General features: G+C 47.0%; 3 protein-coding genes and 1 long non-coding RNA gene across 5 annotated transcripts; 2 read left to right on the top strand and 2 right to left on the bottom strand.

The window, feature by feature from the left end:
- Positions 137-2251, top strand: LOC109947164. Its single transcript, XM_020556708.1, has one exon. It carries the CDS (start codon positions 137-139, stop codon positions 2249-2251), a length of 2115 nt encoding a protein of 704 aa, XP_020412297.1.
- Positions 4414-5574, top strand: LOC109947163. Its single transcript, XM_020556707.1, has one exon. The coding sequence runs from the start codon at positions 4414-4416 to the stop codon at positions 5572-5574; it is 1161 nt and encodes a 386-aa protein (XP_020412296.1).
- On the bottom strand, positions 9878-12547 carry LOC109947125. The gene is made up of 3 exons (XR_002270101.1): positions 11381-12547; positions 10750-11149; positions 9878-10674 (listed from the first exon to the last, which is right to left on the bottom strand). It is a non-coding gene; the product is annotated as an uncharacterized LOC109947125 (long non-coding RNA).
- LOC18785459 (50S ribosomal protein L4) lies at positions 13099-16553 on the bottom strand. Of its 2 annotated transcripts, none has more exons than XM_020558222.1 (9): positions 16319-16553; positions 15960-16116; positions 15785-15822; positions 15529-15655; positions 15004-15152; positions 14425-14532; positions 14204-14323; positions 13895-14065; positions 13099-13521 (listed from the first exon to the last, which is right to left on the bottom strand). In XM_020558222.1, the coding sequence occupies exons 2-9, from the start codon at positions 16066-16068 to the stop codon at positions 13420-13422; spliced, it is 924 nt and encodes a 307-aa protein (XP_020413811.1). In that variant the 5' UTR covers positions 16069-16116; positions 16319-16553; the 3' UTR covers positions 13099-13419. The 2 variants fall into 2 exon arrangements, with proteins under 2 accessions (XP_020413811.1, XP_020413812.1); XM_020558223.1 differs by having other exon boundaries at positions 15960-16108; positions 16319-16482.

The raw sequence follows: 16953 nt of genomic DNA, 5'->3' as shown, positions 1-16953 counted from the left end.
GGACAGTCACCTACCGAAGGGATAATTTGACTAAGTTGACGAAATAAGTGGTAAACCATTTTTTCGCATCAACAGTTTGGCGCCGTCTGTGGGAATCGGAACGAGAAAAATCATCAACCCACTATCTCCAAAACGCATGGGGACCACTTCAATACCCACGTTTTTAACGGAAGATGGGGTACCGTTCGGAAGGCAGAGCGGAGCTAGCCCAGCGCTACCTCCAAGCACTCCCTTCGGAAACGCCCTCGCTACCCAAACAACCGCCGAAGCCGAGCTGGCAGCCCAAATCGCAACCTTACGGAAGGACATGGCGAGGCTTCAGGAACACAACAACTTTCTTTCGTCCAAGGTGGACGAAACCCAGCAGCTGCTTCACCAGCAGCAATCGCGGAACATCCAGACAACTCGCTCCTCCGAGAGCTTGCAGACCCCCTGTGGGAAGAACAAACGCAGGAAGGTAGCGAAGGCAACGCCCACACCTTCCAGAGAGCTAGTAGTTTCGGCACCAAAGGATCAGCCGCACATCCCCAGGAAAGTCTACTCCGATTGCCGACATAGGCTAAACGATCGGGAACGTCGCGCTAACGATCGGGAGGCAGAGAGAGAGAGGTCTCCGATCGGTATTGGCGCTCGAATAAGGGACTCACGGATGAAAATCCTAGGAGACAAGTCGCCTATTCGGAAGGTCAGAGGACTAGATCCTACCGAGTCGTCGGAATCCGAGTACATCCCTACCAAGACACACACTTCCACCTACCGTTCGGCAACACCTTCACGGTGTGCGGGAGATAATTCACTGGGCCTACAACGACAATCGGAAGATTACGGCGCCGAAGAAATCCCTAGCCGAGACCCCATTGTCCGACTCCTTTTTCAGAAAGTCCAGAAGATGGAAAACGACAACGCTCGCTCCCAAGAACTGGAATGGGGAAAGCTTCGACCCGGACCATTCACCAGGCACATCCGGGATTCTCGGCAGGACAGGGAGGTGCAGCAACTGCGTATACCATTCTATACGGGAACGGAGGACCCCCTAACACACCTCCACTCATTTCAGTCCGCCATCGGATGCAAGGGCCTGAGCGATGAAGGGCAGTGCCTGCTATCCCCGTCCTCCCTTACCGGGGTGGCCCTGAACTGGTTCTACCGGTTGGAGCCGGAAACGGTAGCCTCCTTCGACGAGCTGAAGCAGATTTTCCTCAACCACTTCGTGATCCAAACGGACCGTCTCTACTCCTCCGATGATCTGTACACGATTCGGCAAAGAGAGGACGAACCGTTGAGAGAATACGCGGCGCGCTTTAGTCATGAGTACTCAAGGTGTCCGGAAACAGATGATAGGGCAGCCTACGGCGCCTTCAAGAGCGGCCTTCGGTCCTCGCATTTCCGATACCTAGTACACAGCAGCAACTGGCGCACGTACGACGAACTGATGAAGCAGGCGGCAATCCACGCAAAGGCTGAATACTTCAACTCGAAACCCACGGTTTCGGCACCACGAGGAGATGCGGAACCAAGTGCCTATCCTGCAAAGGCGCCACCCTACGAGCGAGTCGACACCTTCTCGGTGGGTCATAAGAGGAAAGACGACCGCTCCGATCGAAGGGAGCACTCGAAGAAAGGAAAAGGGAAGTATGGTCGCAACGACAACCGAGCGCCCCTGCCGAATCGTGATCACGACAGTGAGATCTTCACCCTACTGAACACTACCTACGAGGCAGTCCTGATGAACGAACAGGAAATAATACCAAAGCCGAATCAACGAAGACCCAATCGGCAAGACAATCGGGATACCGGTAAATTCTGCCGATACCATCAACACAACAGCCATAATACGGAAGACTGTATAAGTCTGAGAAAAATTGTCGAACGGTTGATCAGAGAGGGGAAACTTGACCAGTATATCGCCCGGCAGCAACCGGCGCCCGTGCCGAATGCAAATCGGCAGATAAACATGATAAGCACTATCAGCGGCGGCCCCACCATCGCAGGACTGAGCAACCGTTCAATGAAGCAATACGTGCGTGCTGCACAGTTTCCTCAGGTATTCGGCATAGAGGTGAATCGCCACCATGAAACACCGAAAGATCATTGGGAGCCGATAACGTTTTGCAAGGAAGATGAACATGGCATCCTCTACCCCCACGACGACCCAATGATTGTCCGAGCTGAAATCGCCGATTACGATGTAGGGCGAGTACTGATCAATACCGGGAGCTCGGTAAACGTGATCTTTGCCGAAGCTTTCTGAGAAATGGGAATAAAGGACAGCCAGGTCGACCGGCAGTTGACACCTTTGCTAAGTTTCTCTAGGGACTTGGTCCAACCAGTCGGTAGTGTAAAACTGCCAATTACCTTCGGTACCGCGCCAAGGAGAACGACGGTGTACGATCAGTTCTTCATCGTTGACTGCCCGACGGCGTACAACGTCATTGTTGGACGAACGGCACTGACCAGGGTCAAGGCGCATCTTTCCCCACACATGCTGTTGATGAAATTCCCGACCCCCAATGGCGTGGGGGCTGTCAGGGGAAATCAGCTAAGCGCGCGGACTTGCTACGCCACGGCAATCAAGTCAACCTCTTTCAAAGTCCCCGACGAGACCATGTCTGTTCAGGGGATACCGAACGGTACGGGACCAATTGATGACCCCAGGGATGAGTCCCCGACTCCTCATACACAGCCTGCCGAAACACTGGAGACGATAACCCTGAACGAGGAGCAGCCCGATCGTCGGGTTAGAATCGGCACTAGACTAACCCCTGCCCTCCGAACGCAGTTCATAGACTTCTTACGGTACCATTCGGAAGTGTTCGCATGATCTTACGAAGACATGCCAGGCATAGACCCCGAGATCGTCAGCCATAAACTCAGCATTTCCCCCGCCTACAAGCCTGTAAGACAGAAGCGGCGTTCGTATGATGCCGAACGGTACGAAGCCATGCGCACGGAAGTTGACAAACTTCAAACCATCGGCTTCATCAGGGAGGTTACATACCCAGTATGGCTGGCAAATTCGGTCATGGTCTGGAAGGGTACAGGCAGCTGGCGAATGTGCCAAGACTATACCGATCTGAACAAGGCCTGCCCCAAGGACAGCTTTCCGTTGCCACGGATAGACCAGCTCGTGGACGCCACCGCCGGACACGAATTGCACAGCTTCATGGACGCCTATTCAGGATACAACCAGATTTTCATGCATCCACCCGACAACGAGCACACCGCCTTCATTACAGACAGAGGGTTGTACTGTTACAATGTCATGCCGTTCGGACTGAAGAACGCGGGGGCAACGTATCAGAGGCTTGTCAACAGAATCTTCGCCAAATACATCGGCAGCATCATGGAGGTCTACGTTGACGACATGTTGGTAAAAAGCAGAACTGCCGAAGAGCACCTGCACAATTTGTCGATCATGTTCGGCATACTGAAAGATTACCGGATGAGGCTGAACCCGATGAAATGCGCCTTCGGTGTATCTTCCGGGAAATTCCTCGGATTCATGATTAGTCACAGGGGTATCGAAGCGAATCCCGAAAAATAAAGGCCATCATCGACATGGAGAGGCCAAAGACGACAAAGGACATTCAAAGCCTTACCGGACGAGTGGCTGCCTTAACTCGCTTCATATCAAAGGCAACCGACAAATGTGTACCGTTCTTTAAAGCCTTGAAAGGGGGCAAACGGAATATCATATGGACTACCGAATGTGATAAAGCGTTCTAAGACTTAAAAGACTACATGGGCAAAGCACCTCTTCTGTCAAAACCACTACATGGGGAGATTCTCTATCTATACCTTTCGGTATCTAGCACTGCCGTCAGTTCGGTATTGATTCGAAAGCCATAGAAGGCAGAGCTACCGATCTTCTACGTCAGTAAGGCACTCCAGAGTGCCGAACTTCGGTATCCCTCATTAGAGCAGCTCGCACTAGCTCTGGTGGTCTCGGCACGAAGACTTCGGCCATACTTTCAAGCGCACGGAATCAAAGTCCTGACTAACGAACCGCTTCGGCAAGTGCTCCAAAAACCAGAGACTTCTGGCCGATTGATAAAGTGGGCGATTGAACTCGGAGAATTCGATATACAATTCATGCCAAGGCCCGCCGAAAAGGGTCAAGCCATTGCCGATTTCATCTCTGAGCTCACCCCATCAACGGCACAGGAGATACCCGAGCCAGTCACCGAAACCAGAACGCCGATGGAGGTAGACGCCGAACGGTTCGACGCCTAGAATCCCGTATGGATTCTGCACGTCGACGGCTCGGCAAACCAACAAGGGTGCGGAGCAGGTTTGGTACTGACAACACCGGAGGGACTCAAGATCGAGTACGCCCTCCGATTCAACTTCCGAACCTCCAACAATGAAGCAGAATATGAGGCTCTCTTGGCCGGCCTTCGGTTAGCCAAGAGCATGAATGCAAAACAGATCAGGATTCATAGCGACTCCCAGCTCATTGTGAACCAGGTAACGGCAGACTTCGTGGCCAGAGACGCCTCCATGAACGCCTACCTTTCGTCTACCCACCAGCTGCTCCAGAGCTTCCGAGCCTACGAGATCAAGCAGATCCCCAGAAACGAAAACAGCCATGCCGATGCATTGGCATGGCTAGCTTCGGCAATCAATGATAAGGTCGGAAGAAAAGTGCCGGTGGAAATTCTTGCCCAACCGAGCACGGTAGCCTCCGAAATATGTACCGTACGGTACGAAGACACATGGATGTCCCCTATCTACTCATACCTGGCCAACGGCACTCTTCCAGAGGACAAGGCCCAGGCCCGAAAGCTTAGGTACCGATCGGCAAGGTACACCGTCATCAACGACATCCTTTACAAACGTGGCTACACGACTCCGTATCTCAAGTGCCTTACGGCAGAACAGGGGGGCTACGTCCTCCGGGAGATCCACAATGGTGTTTGCGGCGACCATTCCGGGTCCCGGTCACTCGCGCACAAAGCTTTTCGGCAGGGATACTTCTGGCCGACCATGCACCAGGACGCCAGTTCGCTTGTGAAGAAATGTGATAAATACCAGCGCTTCGGCAACATACAGCATATCCCCGCCGAACCCCTGACACCAATCGTGAGTCCTTGGCCTTTCGCACAATGGAGACTAGACCTGATCGGTCCTATGCCGCAAGGTAAAGGCCAGGTGAAATACGTTGTGGTTGCCGTTGACTACTTCACCAAATGGGTGAAAGCCGAACCTCTTGCAACCATAACGGCAACAAGGGTAGAAGACTTCGTCTGGACTCACATTTGTTGCCGTTTCGGTATCCCGTATGCAATCATTACCGACAACGGCAGGCAGTTCGATTCGGAGCTCTTCAGGCAATTTTGCACCCGCCTGAAAATTAACTTGTTTTTCGCATCACCGGCCCATCCCCAGTCAAACGGTCAAATAGAAGCAATAAACAAAATCATCAAGAAACTGCTGAAACGGCAGCTGGACAAAGCCAAAGGAGCCTGGCCAGAAAAGCTTCCCGAAGCGCTATGGGCCATTCCTCCTACCGAACGTCCACAGGAGAGACCCCTTTCTCTTTGGCTTTCGGTTCGGAAGCCGTTGTGCCGGTAGAAATTGGCGAACCTTCCTACCGAACGGAAACCTTCGCACCGAAGCCAAATGAAGAAGCGCTTTCTCTAAGCCTCGACCTTCTTGAAGAGCACCGGGCACATGCCAACCTTCGGAACGAGGCCTACAAGCAACGTGTCTCTCGGTATTACGACTCTAGAGTCAGACACCGCTCATTCCGAATCGGTGATTGGGTCATGAGGAAGGTGTCCCTAGCAACTAAGGATGCCACGGAAGGAACCCTCGGACCTTCCTGGGAAGGACCTTATGAGATCATCGGTATCCTTCGATCGGGAACCTACTGCCTAAGAGATTCCAACGGCAAGACCCTCGATCATCCTTGGAACGTAGAACATCTCAAGTACTATTTCAAGTAACCTAGCCTACGGCAGGACAAATTTATAACCTAGCCTACGGTAGGACGAAATTGTAAACGCCTTTCGGCAGAAATTAATAGAAAGCCTTCGGCACTATTACTTCAGAAACTCTTGTTAAAATCTCTACTAGCCCACGGCTGCCAATATAGGCAAGATAACGTTCTACGACATCTTTATTAGCCTACGGCAATAAATATTTTCAAAATTGTTACCCTACAGATTCCGTCGGAACTTGACAATTTCGAAGTGACCTTTATAACGTCATAAATCCTATACGGCAATAAGAACAATCGGCAATTGAACAAAATCAGATCGAACAAACAGAAGTAGAGAAAAATATGCATTTAAATTATAGATGCCCTCGGCATCAAGGTGTTCGGTGCATACAAATAAAAAAAAACTAAAACTATTACAAGCAAATCAAAGGAGGCCTTCAGGCTTCGTCACCAGCAGCAGCCTCGGCGGATCCAGAGCCTTCGGCGGCGTCCTCCCCCTCGTAATCCTTCTCGGTAATCCCTTCTGGTAGAGGAGGACGGTCGGCAATGAAGTTCAAGTTCAACTTCTGCCCAGGATTGTACCGCTTGAATCGGTACAACAGGTATGCCATCTCCGAGCCCACTTCCTTATCCAGAAGGATAGAAAACTCGGAAGACGAACGGTACCCCTGGATAGCTGACTGAACCGCAGCCTCGATCTCCGCGGCCTTGGCCCGCTCCGACTCCTCCAAGGCCGCCTGCACCGCGTCTTTGGAAGCCTCGACATCCTTCGTTGCCTCCAGCGCAGCCTCCAGGAGCCCCTTCATCTCCTTCACCTGCCGTTCGGCAGAGTCTTTCTCCTTGACCAGGTGGGCGTGCTCCTGGAGCGCTTTGCCAGCCTCGGCAACCTTGGACCTGCCATCCTCGTACGCCTTCTTGGCACGCTCGGCCGCAGTGATGGCGCGCTTAACGCAGAGCCACATATCCATGGATGCCTACACAAAACACAGAAGGTCAGAAGCACAAAACGCAGTAGGCAAAAATGACGAAGGAAGAGGAAAAATCTTACCGTGGCCTGAAGCCGGAAGGCGCGTCCAGCCTCCTCCCGAAGAAACTTCTTCGGCAGTTCGTCGACCTCCGGCAGCTCCATCTGAGAGCCGAGGATCATGTGGTTGACGAACTGGACGGTTTTCGCCGGGCAGGCGATGGAGACGGCCTCGGAAGGACCGTCCTCGTCCTCCACCGCAAGGACGGCCCTGGGAACCTCCGGTTGGCGAGGGCGCTTGGGGACCGGCTCGCCTCCAGATCGACCGTCTCCGGACGCTTGCCGGCAGCCTTGGAGGTGGCAGCCTCGGCGTCCCGATGCCTCGGCGCAGCGGCTTCATCGGCGGTGCGCCTCGGAACGGCATCGGCATCAAGCTGCCGAAGGTGATCCGCGAGGGTCTGGTCCTCCAGATCCGGCACCGGCTGCCGAACGGAAGCCGCCTCGGGCCGCTTTCTTTTCTTTTTGCCCTCCAGGCCCATCATCAGGCGCCTCCTGGAGGACTCGTTCATCTTTTTGGCCTCGGCAGCTTTCCTGGCGTCCGTCACTGGTCAAAAAGGCGCTTAGTCAGTTCGGCAAGCAAAGACAATATACAAAAAAAAAAAAAGGGAAGAAAGGTCTACATACTGTCGGCAGGGTCGACGAGGCCGGCTCTGATGAGGTTGTCGGTGAAGAGGAAGCGCGGATAAACTCGCTCGGCAGCGGGTGCTCGCAACCTCACTCTGTCAAGCTGCCGGATCTCGCTCGGCTTGGGGCTCGGCTGCTTGAGTTTGCCTGTCAAACGGAGAAAAATTAATAAAATACACCAAGAAAAAAAAAAGGCCAGCCTACCGATCGGTAATTCGAAAACCTACCGGCAATCTGGAAAGTCGTGGGGACTCGAAAGCTAGGGGGTGTTCCCGATGGCGATTCCCAATCGCCGGAGAGCAACACCCGCCGATTCCTCCATGACTTCTGGGAAGTCGGCACCGAACTAACGAAATGCCCCCGCTCGGCAGCCTTCAGGCAGTTTGCCTGAACCCAGCAGCCGTGATCGGCGCTCTTGGACTTGGTGACGCTGTACAGATACGAGAACTGCTCGTAGGAAGGCTCCCCTTCCTCGGCAATCCCGAATGCCGCGATCACCCCCATCAGGGCCACCCAGAAGTTAGGGTTGTATTGGCCCGGAGCGTACTTGATCTGCGCAAGGATCCTCTGCACGGCAGGTTGCAACGGCAACCGAACCCCTTGCACAAGGACGTCGGTGAAGAAGGTCACCTCGCCGTTCACCGGGTCACTGAGGGACTCAACCGGGCTCGGAATCTTCATCCTTACCGAATCAGGGATGAGGTATTCGGCCCTGATCTTCTCCAACTCCCGTTCGGTGATCTTATTGGGCTCCAGGTAATCGACCCCGAACAGAGCCTTCTGAGGCACACCCACCGGTATCCTAGGCGGCCCTCGGTGGACAATGATTACCCTCGGGCGGGAGGGACCAGCAATGTCCACGCTTCGACCAGAGGTGGAGGCCTCGGGTTGGTGCTCGAACGGCCCGACACGGGTACCGTCCTTGTACACCGCGGCCAAGAGTGCCCCATCATGAGCCCCTTACCAATGCCATGGGTGGGAACGAAGTCCACCTCCTCACCGAATAATTCAGCATCGGTGTCATCTCCATCCTTGGCGGCGAGGCTCGCAGCCCCGCTGGACGTATCCCATCCCGATGACAACTCCCCATCGAACGCGTTGGGCTCATTGCCGAACGGCGATTCGCTATCGGACATCTACAAAACAAAGAAAAGGGAAACTAAGGTTCGTGCCGCACTATCCTACCGATACCTATATCTCTACCTATGGCCACTAGACTACCGAAGGAAGATCCTACTTAACGATCGGCTAGCCTATGCCATGGACAGACGTATAATAAAAATTCAGGAGGTGCCGAACGGTATCTTACCTTGAGTGCTGTGAAAGTCGCCTGGATTGCCGTTCACTCCCTCCGGAAATCGCCTCGTATGCCGAGAAACACTTCGAAAATCGCCTGGATTACCGTTCGCACACTTCGAAAATCGCCTACTCAAGAGCTCTCGCGCAAACTCACAATTGCAAAGTGAACCTTTCATCCGGAGCAACCTCTATTTATAGGGAGAGAGCTGTAACGGTACGCCTCGAAAGACGAAATGGCTCATCAATGCGCCGCCAGACGTGCTTTTGCTGGCCACGCGTCACCCGACGGATGGCGTCATTAACTGCGCGCCAGGCACAGAAGACGAAGCGTCTCTCTGCCCACTTGCCTCTCAACATCGACGACCCCTCGTGTCCCAGGTCAATTTCTCCCGAACGATATTTTCCGAAAGGATCGACGCAAGCGTCTTCCCTCCCCCCAAACGAGCATACTGAACGGCAGGATAACCTCCAAGCTGCCATAGAGAACTAAATTCCCTTCCGAAGGACCTTCGGAAGAGAACTTGGGGGACTACTGTTTATACCGAAATAAACGGCCTATTACCATCGAACACGTGGATAGGATCGATTCTGATCAACGGACCCCTTCGGCATGCTCCCTACCAAAGCCATCTATCTTGGCCCCTTTCACCATCAGACACGTGCCATGCTCACAATTCATGTCCAGAGTCCCACATCGGAAATATGAGCACAGTGCACACCTCCCAAGGCCTATATAAGGAGACCCATATCCCCAAAAGGAAGGGATCAGAACTAACGGTACGCTATCGTGTGATCTGTCAGTTAAACTTTACTAAATCCGTACTTACTTGAGCATCGGAGAGCCTTCGGCCGGTACCGCACCGGTACCCCAAGGATTTACCGAACGTGTCCTTTGTAGGTACTCACCTCTCTGGAGTAGATCACTTACCGAGGACAGTCACCTACCGAAGGGATAATTTGACTAAGTTGACGAAATAAGTGGTAAACCATTTTTTCGCATCAACATTGATCAAATTACAAAATACCAAGTTGCTGCAGTTCAGTGAAATCTGTTCCACTTTTGAAAATGTTTCAAATTTTACAATTCAAGCATATAGTAATGTTCAAGGCTAGATAAAAACTGTTTTGAAATGAGAGAGCTCTGAGTACACATCTGCCTTGAAAAGAGTAGCTTCGGCATCAGGCAGGCTTAGCTTTAGCAATCTGGCTCTGCAGAGTCCAGGCGGAATCCAACGGAGTTCAGAAAAGCATGGAGTTGATTGTGTTCTTGTTCTTTGCTAGCTAGCCAACTGTTTTTGAAGCCGAGCTACAATTTCAGTCTTCACTTGCTGGAGCTGTTGATACTTGAGACTACAAGCTTTCCTCTCTTGCTCCAGGTCTCGAACACTAGTGCTGAAAGTGTTCTTGTAAACTTCGGCCTCCTTGTAGTTCTTCTCAATGGCTGCCCATTGTCCAGCCAGATCCTGGAAGTCCTCTGTAAAAGTTACACTAGCTTCCAGAAATGGTAGAGGCAGCACCTGTTCTTTGGCAAGCAAACACAAATCTTCCATCAGCTGATTGACGGATTAATAGCCTTGTTCAACAGAAAACCCTTCGTCTCTCCATTTTTTCACTTGAAACATGGCTTATTCGGCAGCTGCAGTTGGAGGAGGACCTCTAACTTCCTCGTTCCTGTGGATCAGAGCGAATCTAAATCCAATTTGCTAAAGTCTGGGACTGAAGAGTTTTCTGGGACAACAGGCTGGACCATGGCCTCCACAGTCGAAAAACTAGCCAGAGACTCCTGGAAAGAGACTGAAATTAGAAAAGAGCTCAGAATAACATAAAATAACCAAAACTCCATCATGATAAGCCGCACCTTTGCATCAGCTTCTGGTGATGCTGAAAATGCATTCTGGCTCTGGGGCCTTAATCACATCCTCTTTAGACGAACATTCTGAACAAAACAAAGCTTTCCAATTTTTTTGCTTCTACAATGGTCATGCCAATGCAAGCAGATGATACCTATACGTATGCGTCGTCAATGGTAAAATAAAATCATGTATCTATTAGGGTATTTAAGATTTACATAAGGTAGAGCCAAATTATGTTGCAAAAAGGACCCAAATTTCTTCCAAACAAGATTCAGTAGCCACCAGATAATTCCCTTGAAATTTTTTTTTTCTAACTGTATAAAGGCAGGCACAGATCTATGAATAGGAGATGTTGCTCGAGTATCTACAGGACCTAAATTATCAACAAGCTCTCCAAGCATTTCCCTGTTTAAATTGAACATACACACAAATGAGTGCTTATGTTGTTTGCATATGCCTGCTAAACAAGTGCTCTCAAGATCATGACTGCAATTGTTAGAGCCATTATTACAGATAGATAACCTAGTTGATGTTTCTTTTGCGAACAATTTTCAAGTAACACAACACATTCAAAAACTCGAATCTCAAAAAATGTGCAACACATTGAGAAAGAAAGTAAAGAAGCAAAAAGATTACCGTTCCCTGCACCCTTCGCACTTCACATGAGTTCATCCGGATTATACGGCATCTCACACTTGCAATGCCTTCAAAACAGACAGACAAAAACAAACCCATCATATTCTATCCACATAAACACCACATTTCCACTAATTAAAAATCAAAGCAACAGCAAGGACCCACCAGTGTAGTGTCAATTCCTCCCTCAAGAAAAGTCTAGTCCACAATGTGTGCGAGTTTAATATATTATCGCTCATTTCAATAAGAGAGGTCTTCCAAAAAAAAAAAAAAAAACCAAAGCAACCAGAAAGCAAATGACACTCACACAGCAACTATGTCTGGTGCAAGCTCTCCAGCATCAACTTTGTACTCAAATCTACAGTAGTAATTTTCAGCTCCCACATTCTCCAGCTTTGCGTAGTTCTTAAGAGAGTGGACCCTACACTTGCCTTCAATGGTGTCAGCGCTCTCCGATCATCATAGAGGTCAGACAAGGAGCTCTTTGGCTCCATAAAACTTTCTACGCCCTCCGATCGACTCCTCTGGCCTATAGTACGACCTCACTCTCACTTTCACATTGCTCCAGTCGTCCTAGGCTTCAATCTTCTTGATGCATGCCAAGCATGGGGGCTTACCGGTGACCGATGGGCCCATCAGCACCCAATCCCCCACTGCAAAACCACCATTTCTTCAACACATTTCCCTTCCCGCAAAATAAAAAAATCAAAAAAAAATCAAAAATATTGTTTTCCTTCTCGTTTTCTTTACCTCTGACGACTTTGTTGTTGCCTCTGATCGTGTAAGAATCCACGTCCTTTCTCTCCGGTCTAGTTTTGGCCATGAGGGTCATTTTCAAGGAAGCCTTGCCTTGGTGTTAAAGAAATGTAGCAACTTTGAAGCAACTTCAATGGCGTAAACCAGTGTACTCAACCCGTACCATAAACCCTAGGCCCTCCTTTTGCTATAGAAAAAAGAAAAAGAAAGAGGGAGATAGAGTGCTAACTGTCACGGTACCTTCATGGTTGGAGTTAGATATTTCATGCTCATAATACCATCTTAAATTTTGGATTGTTGTAAAGAAAATGATGGAGCCCACATAAAGAAAAGAAGGAAATAATATTCAAAAAGCTTAATGATGATGTTGGAGCTTAATGATGATGTTGGAAGCCATCCCCCATTGCTTAGCAAAACACACCAAAGAGAAGAGAGGAAAGAAAGGAAGAGAAGAAAGGAAAAGTGAGAGGAAACAAAAGAGAGTGAATTCTATCTGAGTTATACTTCCAATATTCAGTAGTACTTTTCATACTGTGATTATTTTATTTTTATAACATGGATGACATTATATAAGTAAATTGTAAGATTTAGTCTACTACAATTTATGCATGTATGCTAAATTTGAAGTAGATAGGTGATCATTGAAAGTGATTTGTTGGAGGTGATTAACGATGTGAATCGAACTGAATTTTACAAGAGCATGGAAGGAGAGTTTGACAGAAAGCTAAAGAATTGCTCCATTGTTTTGCATTTGTATCTTTGCAACACCAATCTCGTTCATGCAATTTTGTGGCTTGCCAAAATTTTGCTTCATCTTGTAATGAGACATGGTAGACGGTACTAGGCGGACACACTTAAATGAAATAATTTTGTTTTGAAGGTAAATGAATTCAAGGTATCCCACTTAATTACTGGAAGAAATCAAATATTTCATGGAGAGAGATCGGGTATAACAGGAGAGAAAAAGAAACAACGATTCATATCTGATGCATTATAGAAAATTGTTAAATCATTACCAAAAAAAAAAATTGACGACCCCTTAAAGTAACTTAGCTTAATGACAATACAGGTGTAGAGCAATTTAAAAGCTACGAAATCTCACTGATATTCAACCACAATTTTTAACAAAATAAAATTCAAGCTATCAACACTGGAATTTGCATATCGTAACAAAAACAACACACATTATTTTTTGGCTAAAAGCTTTGGCCTTCTTTTAGCTCCATCAAAAGCAAAAGCTGGTTCCTATCGATCCCGAGTTAAAACAAAGGCCTTCTTTTACTTCAACGTTTAATTGGAGTGTGCATCCGCTCAACAATTTCATTTACAGCAGTACGGGACATCACTAGTGTATCATGCTGCAGGATGCTGTAGACGTTCAAACCCTGCAAAACGTGTGAAATACAGATAAGTACTGATTTCAAACAGAACTTACACGGCAGCTGGTTCATGTATCTACAAAAATTGAAATCGTTATTTTGGTTGTCATAGTTCTTATATATGGTGACCACAGCGAAAGCTGAGCAACAGTATCACGAATATCAGGAGATAGAAAGAGAGAGGTTTTAGTTCTTGTGAATCAAACATGCTCGACAATGTAAAAGCTTTTGTCAATAATTTCTACTCTAAGCCATTGCTGATGGATAAAGAAGCTCACTGGATTTGGAACAATGTGTCCATGTGGAATGGCATCTCAGCTGCATATAGTTTGCTAGCTATAATACAAACACTTATTAAGGGTCACAAAGAGCAACTCACTACTGCGGGCAGCACGTTCACATAATGTAAATTTTGTGTAGCCAACTTGAGCTTTTCAGGTAAGATACCATCCACCAGCAGAAGTTTCTTGGAGTCCTCCATTTGCTGGACGTAGTTCGCTATATTCTTGGTTTTATGTGTGGGGACCTCAAAATCATCAAAAATTAGAAGCTGTAGTTTCATACAGCTTCTCTAGTTAAGTTCCATACAAAACATAAAAGTTTAAATATTTAATTAAAATAACTCAACCCATTTTATAACTAAATCCAAACATAGCAGAGAGGGAGAGAGAGAGAGAGAGAGAGTTGCCTTTCCCTCTGCTGCTCTAGCTGTCAGAGCAATCTTTAGCCCTAGACGCCGGACCTTCTTATTTAGCTTAAAAGCATGGCTTCGTGGCTTAGGACCATGCATTGTGGAACCTCCTCTGAACTGTTAACACCCATTATATTCATTATGCAAAAGCATCTTAAAGGCAGACTTCGATTGAAAATCTAGAAACATACTGATTTCAAAACATGATAAATCAGTACCTGGGGACTACGCAATGATCCCTGCCTCGCTCGACCAGTACCCTTCTGATTCCATGGTTTTCTCCCAGTCCCACTAACCTCACTAATAGTTTTTGTTGAATGTGTTCCCTGTAGACCACTCAACAAGCGTAAGCATTTTTTATCTTCTTTCCCAAATTCACTTGTGCATAGAGTCTCACCAATATTATTTCAGTGGTCATTAGACCACCAAAAGTATGAAAATTCTAAACATGGATGACAAGAATTTCAAAACAAATGACATGTGAAAGTAAAATATACAAAAGTTATTGGTCAATTTAGTTCCTCTTATGCAATAACCCATATACTTATCCCCTTCCTTTTTCTTTTTTCTTTTTTTTTTTCCAATTTACTATGTATGCAATCCAGAAGCTTTTTCAGCAAATGCTCCCCCACATTCCCCAACCAAAACAAAAAATCACACTAAATGAAAGACTCTGTACTTCCAACTTCCAAGTGGCATAGCAGCCTTTCTCTTTTTTATAAATGTTCAGGAACAGAATGCAATATTGCTAAGCCATCATTTAGTGTTAATGCTTCAATTTATAGATAAGTCAATACCTGTTGCCGTTTTGCGAGCTGCCACAGTACAACCCGATGAATGATATCCTTCCTAATAGGTACGTCAAAAACATCACCAGCCAAAACTGTGAAGCCTTTATCTTCATTATGAAAATTTGTCACTGGAATTACAAGGTCTTGATAGAGTCCTATATCACAACACACAAAATCATTAAAACAGTCCTACACATTTATTTTTTATAGATAACATTAATAAAACATCCCGACAACTGGTTTATAATGTAAACCCAGTAAAGTAATAAATAAGCTTTACCACAAACTAACAATTGCTGCATACCTACACTTGCCTGGCCTGTGTTTTGACTTACTATTTTCAATGGGTTTTAAGTCTTAACGAATGAGTTTCATCCATAAATGAATGTTACCCATTGTATCTTATTGTATAAGATCATATGGTTATGGTTTTAAGCTATATAATGTTATGCTCATTTGATAGATGTTTTGTTTTGTTTTTTTTTTTCATCAATATTATAAGATATATATGGTTTTGACCTTTCCTCGTACCTATATTACTCTCTGAAGCAACCACAGGCTTTGCAGACAATAAATTAGAGGGAAACGCTCCTCCACTTGATTCAGGAGATGGGATAGAAGTTGAAAGCCTTCGATTGGCTAGAAAAGACGATCCAGCCTACATTGAGATACAATATAATATGAGTTCATTACTATGTTTCCACAGAAAGCTAAGCATCCAATAAATCACCATGTACATGAACATGCTGCACTGGTTCATTTGATAGTAGATATGATGCAATAATACCTTGGAAACAGCTGAGAATTCTTCCGAAGAGACAACCCCTGGAACAAGGCCGCACAAATCGGTTCAAGGACCAAAATAAAGGTAGAAAAAAATTAATATTTTGCAATACCACAAAATGTTCCGATCATACAAGTCAATAACAAAAAGCTTACAACAAAAGTATGCACGTCCTCACCAAGAGAAGCATGAAGTGATGGATATAAACTACTTGGAGAGTCACAGCGGCCCGATGCTAAGACGGAGCCAAATGAGCGTAAAAGCCTTCTGGATACCGACAAAGCCATGCTCAAAAACACCACCAAGACTTGGCCGAATTATATTCAACTGGTTATCTACATCCACAAACGAGCTTTCTCAATCAGTGGCGGACGCAGAAAATCAATGAATTAATATAAATTCTAATCCAAATAAGAAAATCAATCAATATCATAACATACCATACCAATAAATTATAATTCATGAAAGTCATATCAATTTCCTTAAAATTATCCAAAGCCCAAAATAATATATGTAAAATTAGAATTTAGAACTCACTTAATTTGATGAGAAGCAATGGCAGCGGCGGCGGCGGCGTGTAGTGGTTGGTGGTGGAGATTGGGAACTAGTTAGGTTTTTAGAGGAGAGGGAAATTCGAAAACAAAAAATGAGGTTTTTGGGATGAATTGCTGCTGCTGGGGTCGGGATTAGAATCGGGTAGATAAGGCTACTGATGGGGTTTTTTCGTTTTTTTAAAAAACCTGGCTCAAAACGACGTCGTTTTGAAGGCAGGTTTTTTTTTAAAAAATCTAACACGCTTGGACCAAAACGGCGCGCGCGCGCAAGGCAGGCTGCCTGCGTAAGCTCCTTCTTCTTCCTCTGCTGGACATTTCGTCGAACACTTGGTCTGCATTACATATGTGATTTTGTACCTTTTTCCATTTAGAATTGAAGCAAGTTTTGGTATAATTTTAGGGGAGGTTTTTTTTTTTTTTTTTTCCTCCGAAGCTCACGCGTTAAACTGACCTTTAACGTTAACATCAGTTTCTGAGCGTTGTCCTTCAGTGTTGAAATCGTGATCGATCAGGAGCAAATACCATCAACGAATAATTGTTGAATCCATTCACAATTATCCTGATGCTTGTTTCTTTGGTTTTAGTGAAGCCACTGATGGTGTCAAGTCATTGATTCCA

This window comes from Prunus persica, chromosome G2, assembly GCF_000346465.2.
Source record: "Prunus persica cultivar Lovell chromosome G2, Prunus_persica_NCBIv2, whole genome shotgun sequence".
Lineage (NCBI taxonomy): Eukaryota > Viridiplantae > Streptophyta > Magnoliopsida > Rosales > Rosaceae > Prunus > Prunus persica.
The sequence above is the reverse complement of the archived record's forward strand: the minus strand, read 5'-3'. Positions and strand labels throughout refer to the sequence as shown.

Excerpts from the sequence above, each read along its gene's own strand:
- LOC109947163 (XM_020556707.1), top strand. The coding sequence starts at position 4,414 with ATGAATGCAAAACAGATCAGGATTCATAGCGACTCCCAGCTCATTGTG.
- LOC18785459 (XM_020558222.1), bottom strand. The coding sequence starts at position 16,068 with ATGGCTTTGTCGGTATCCAGAAGGCTTTTACGCTCATTTGGCTCCGTC. Across the intron at positions 14,533-15,003 it reads AGCTCGCAAAACGGCAACAG|GGAACACATTCAACAAAAAC; the intron begins GTATTGACTTAT and ends AGTGGTCTACAG. Across the intron at positions 13,522-13,894 it reads TGAACGTGCTGCCCGCAGTA|GGTTTGAACGTCTACAGCAT; the intron begins GTGAGTTGCTCT and ends CACGTTTTGCAG.
- LOC109947164 (XM_020556708.1), top strand. The coding sequence starts at position 137 with ATGGGGACCACTTCAATACCCACGTTTTTAACGGAAGATGGGGTACCG.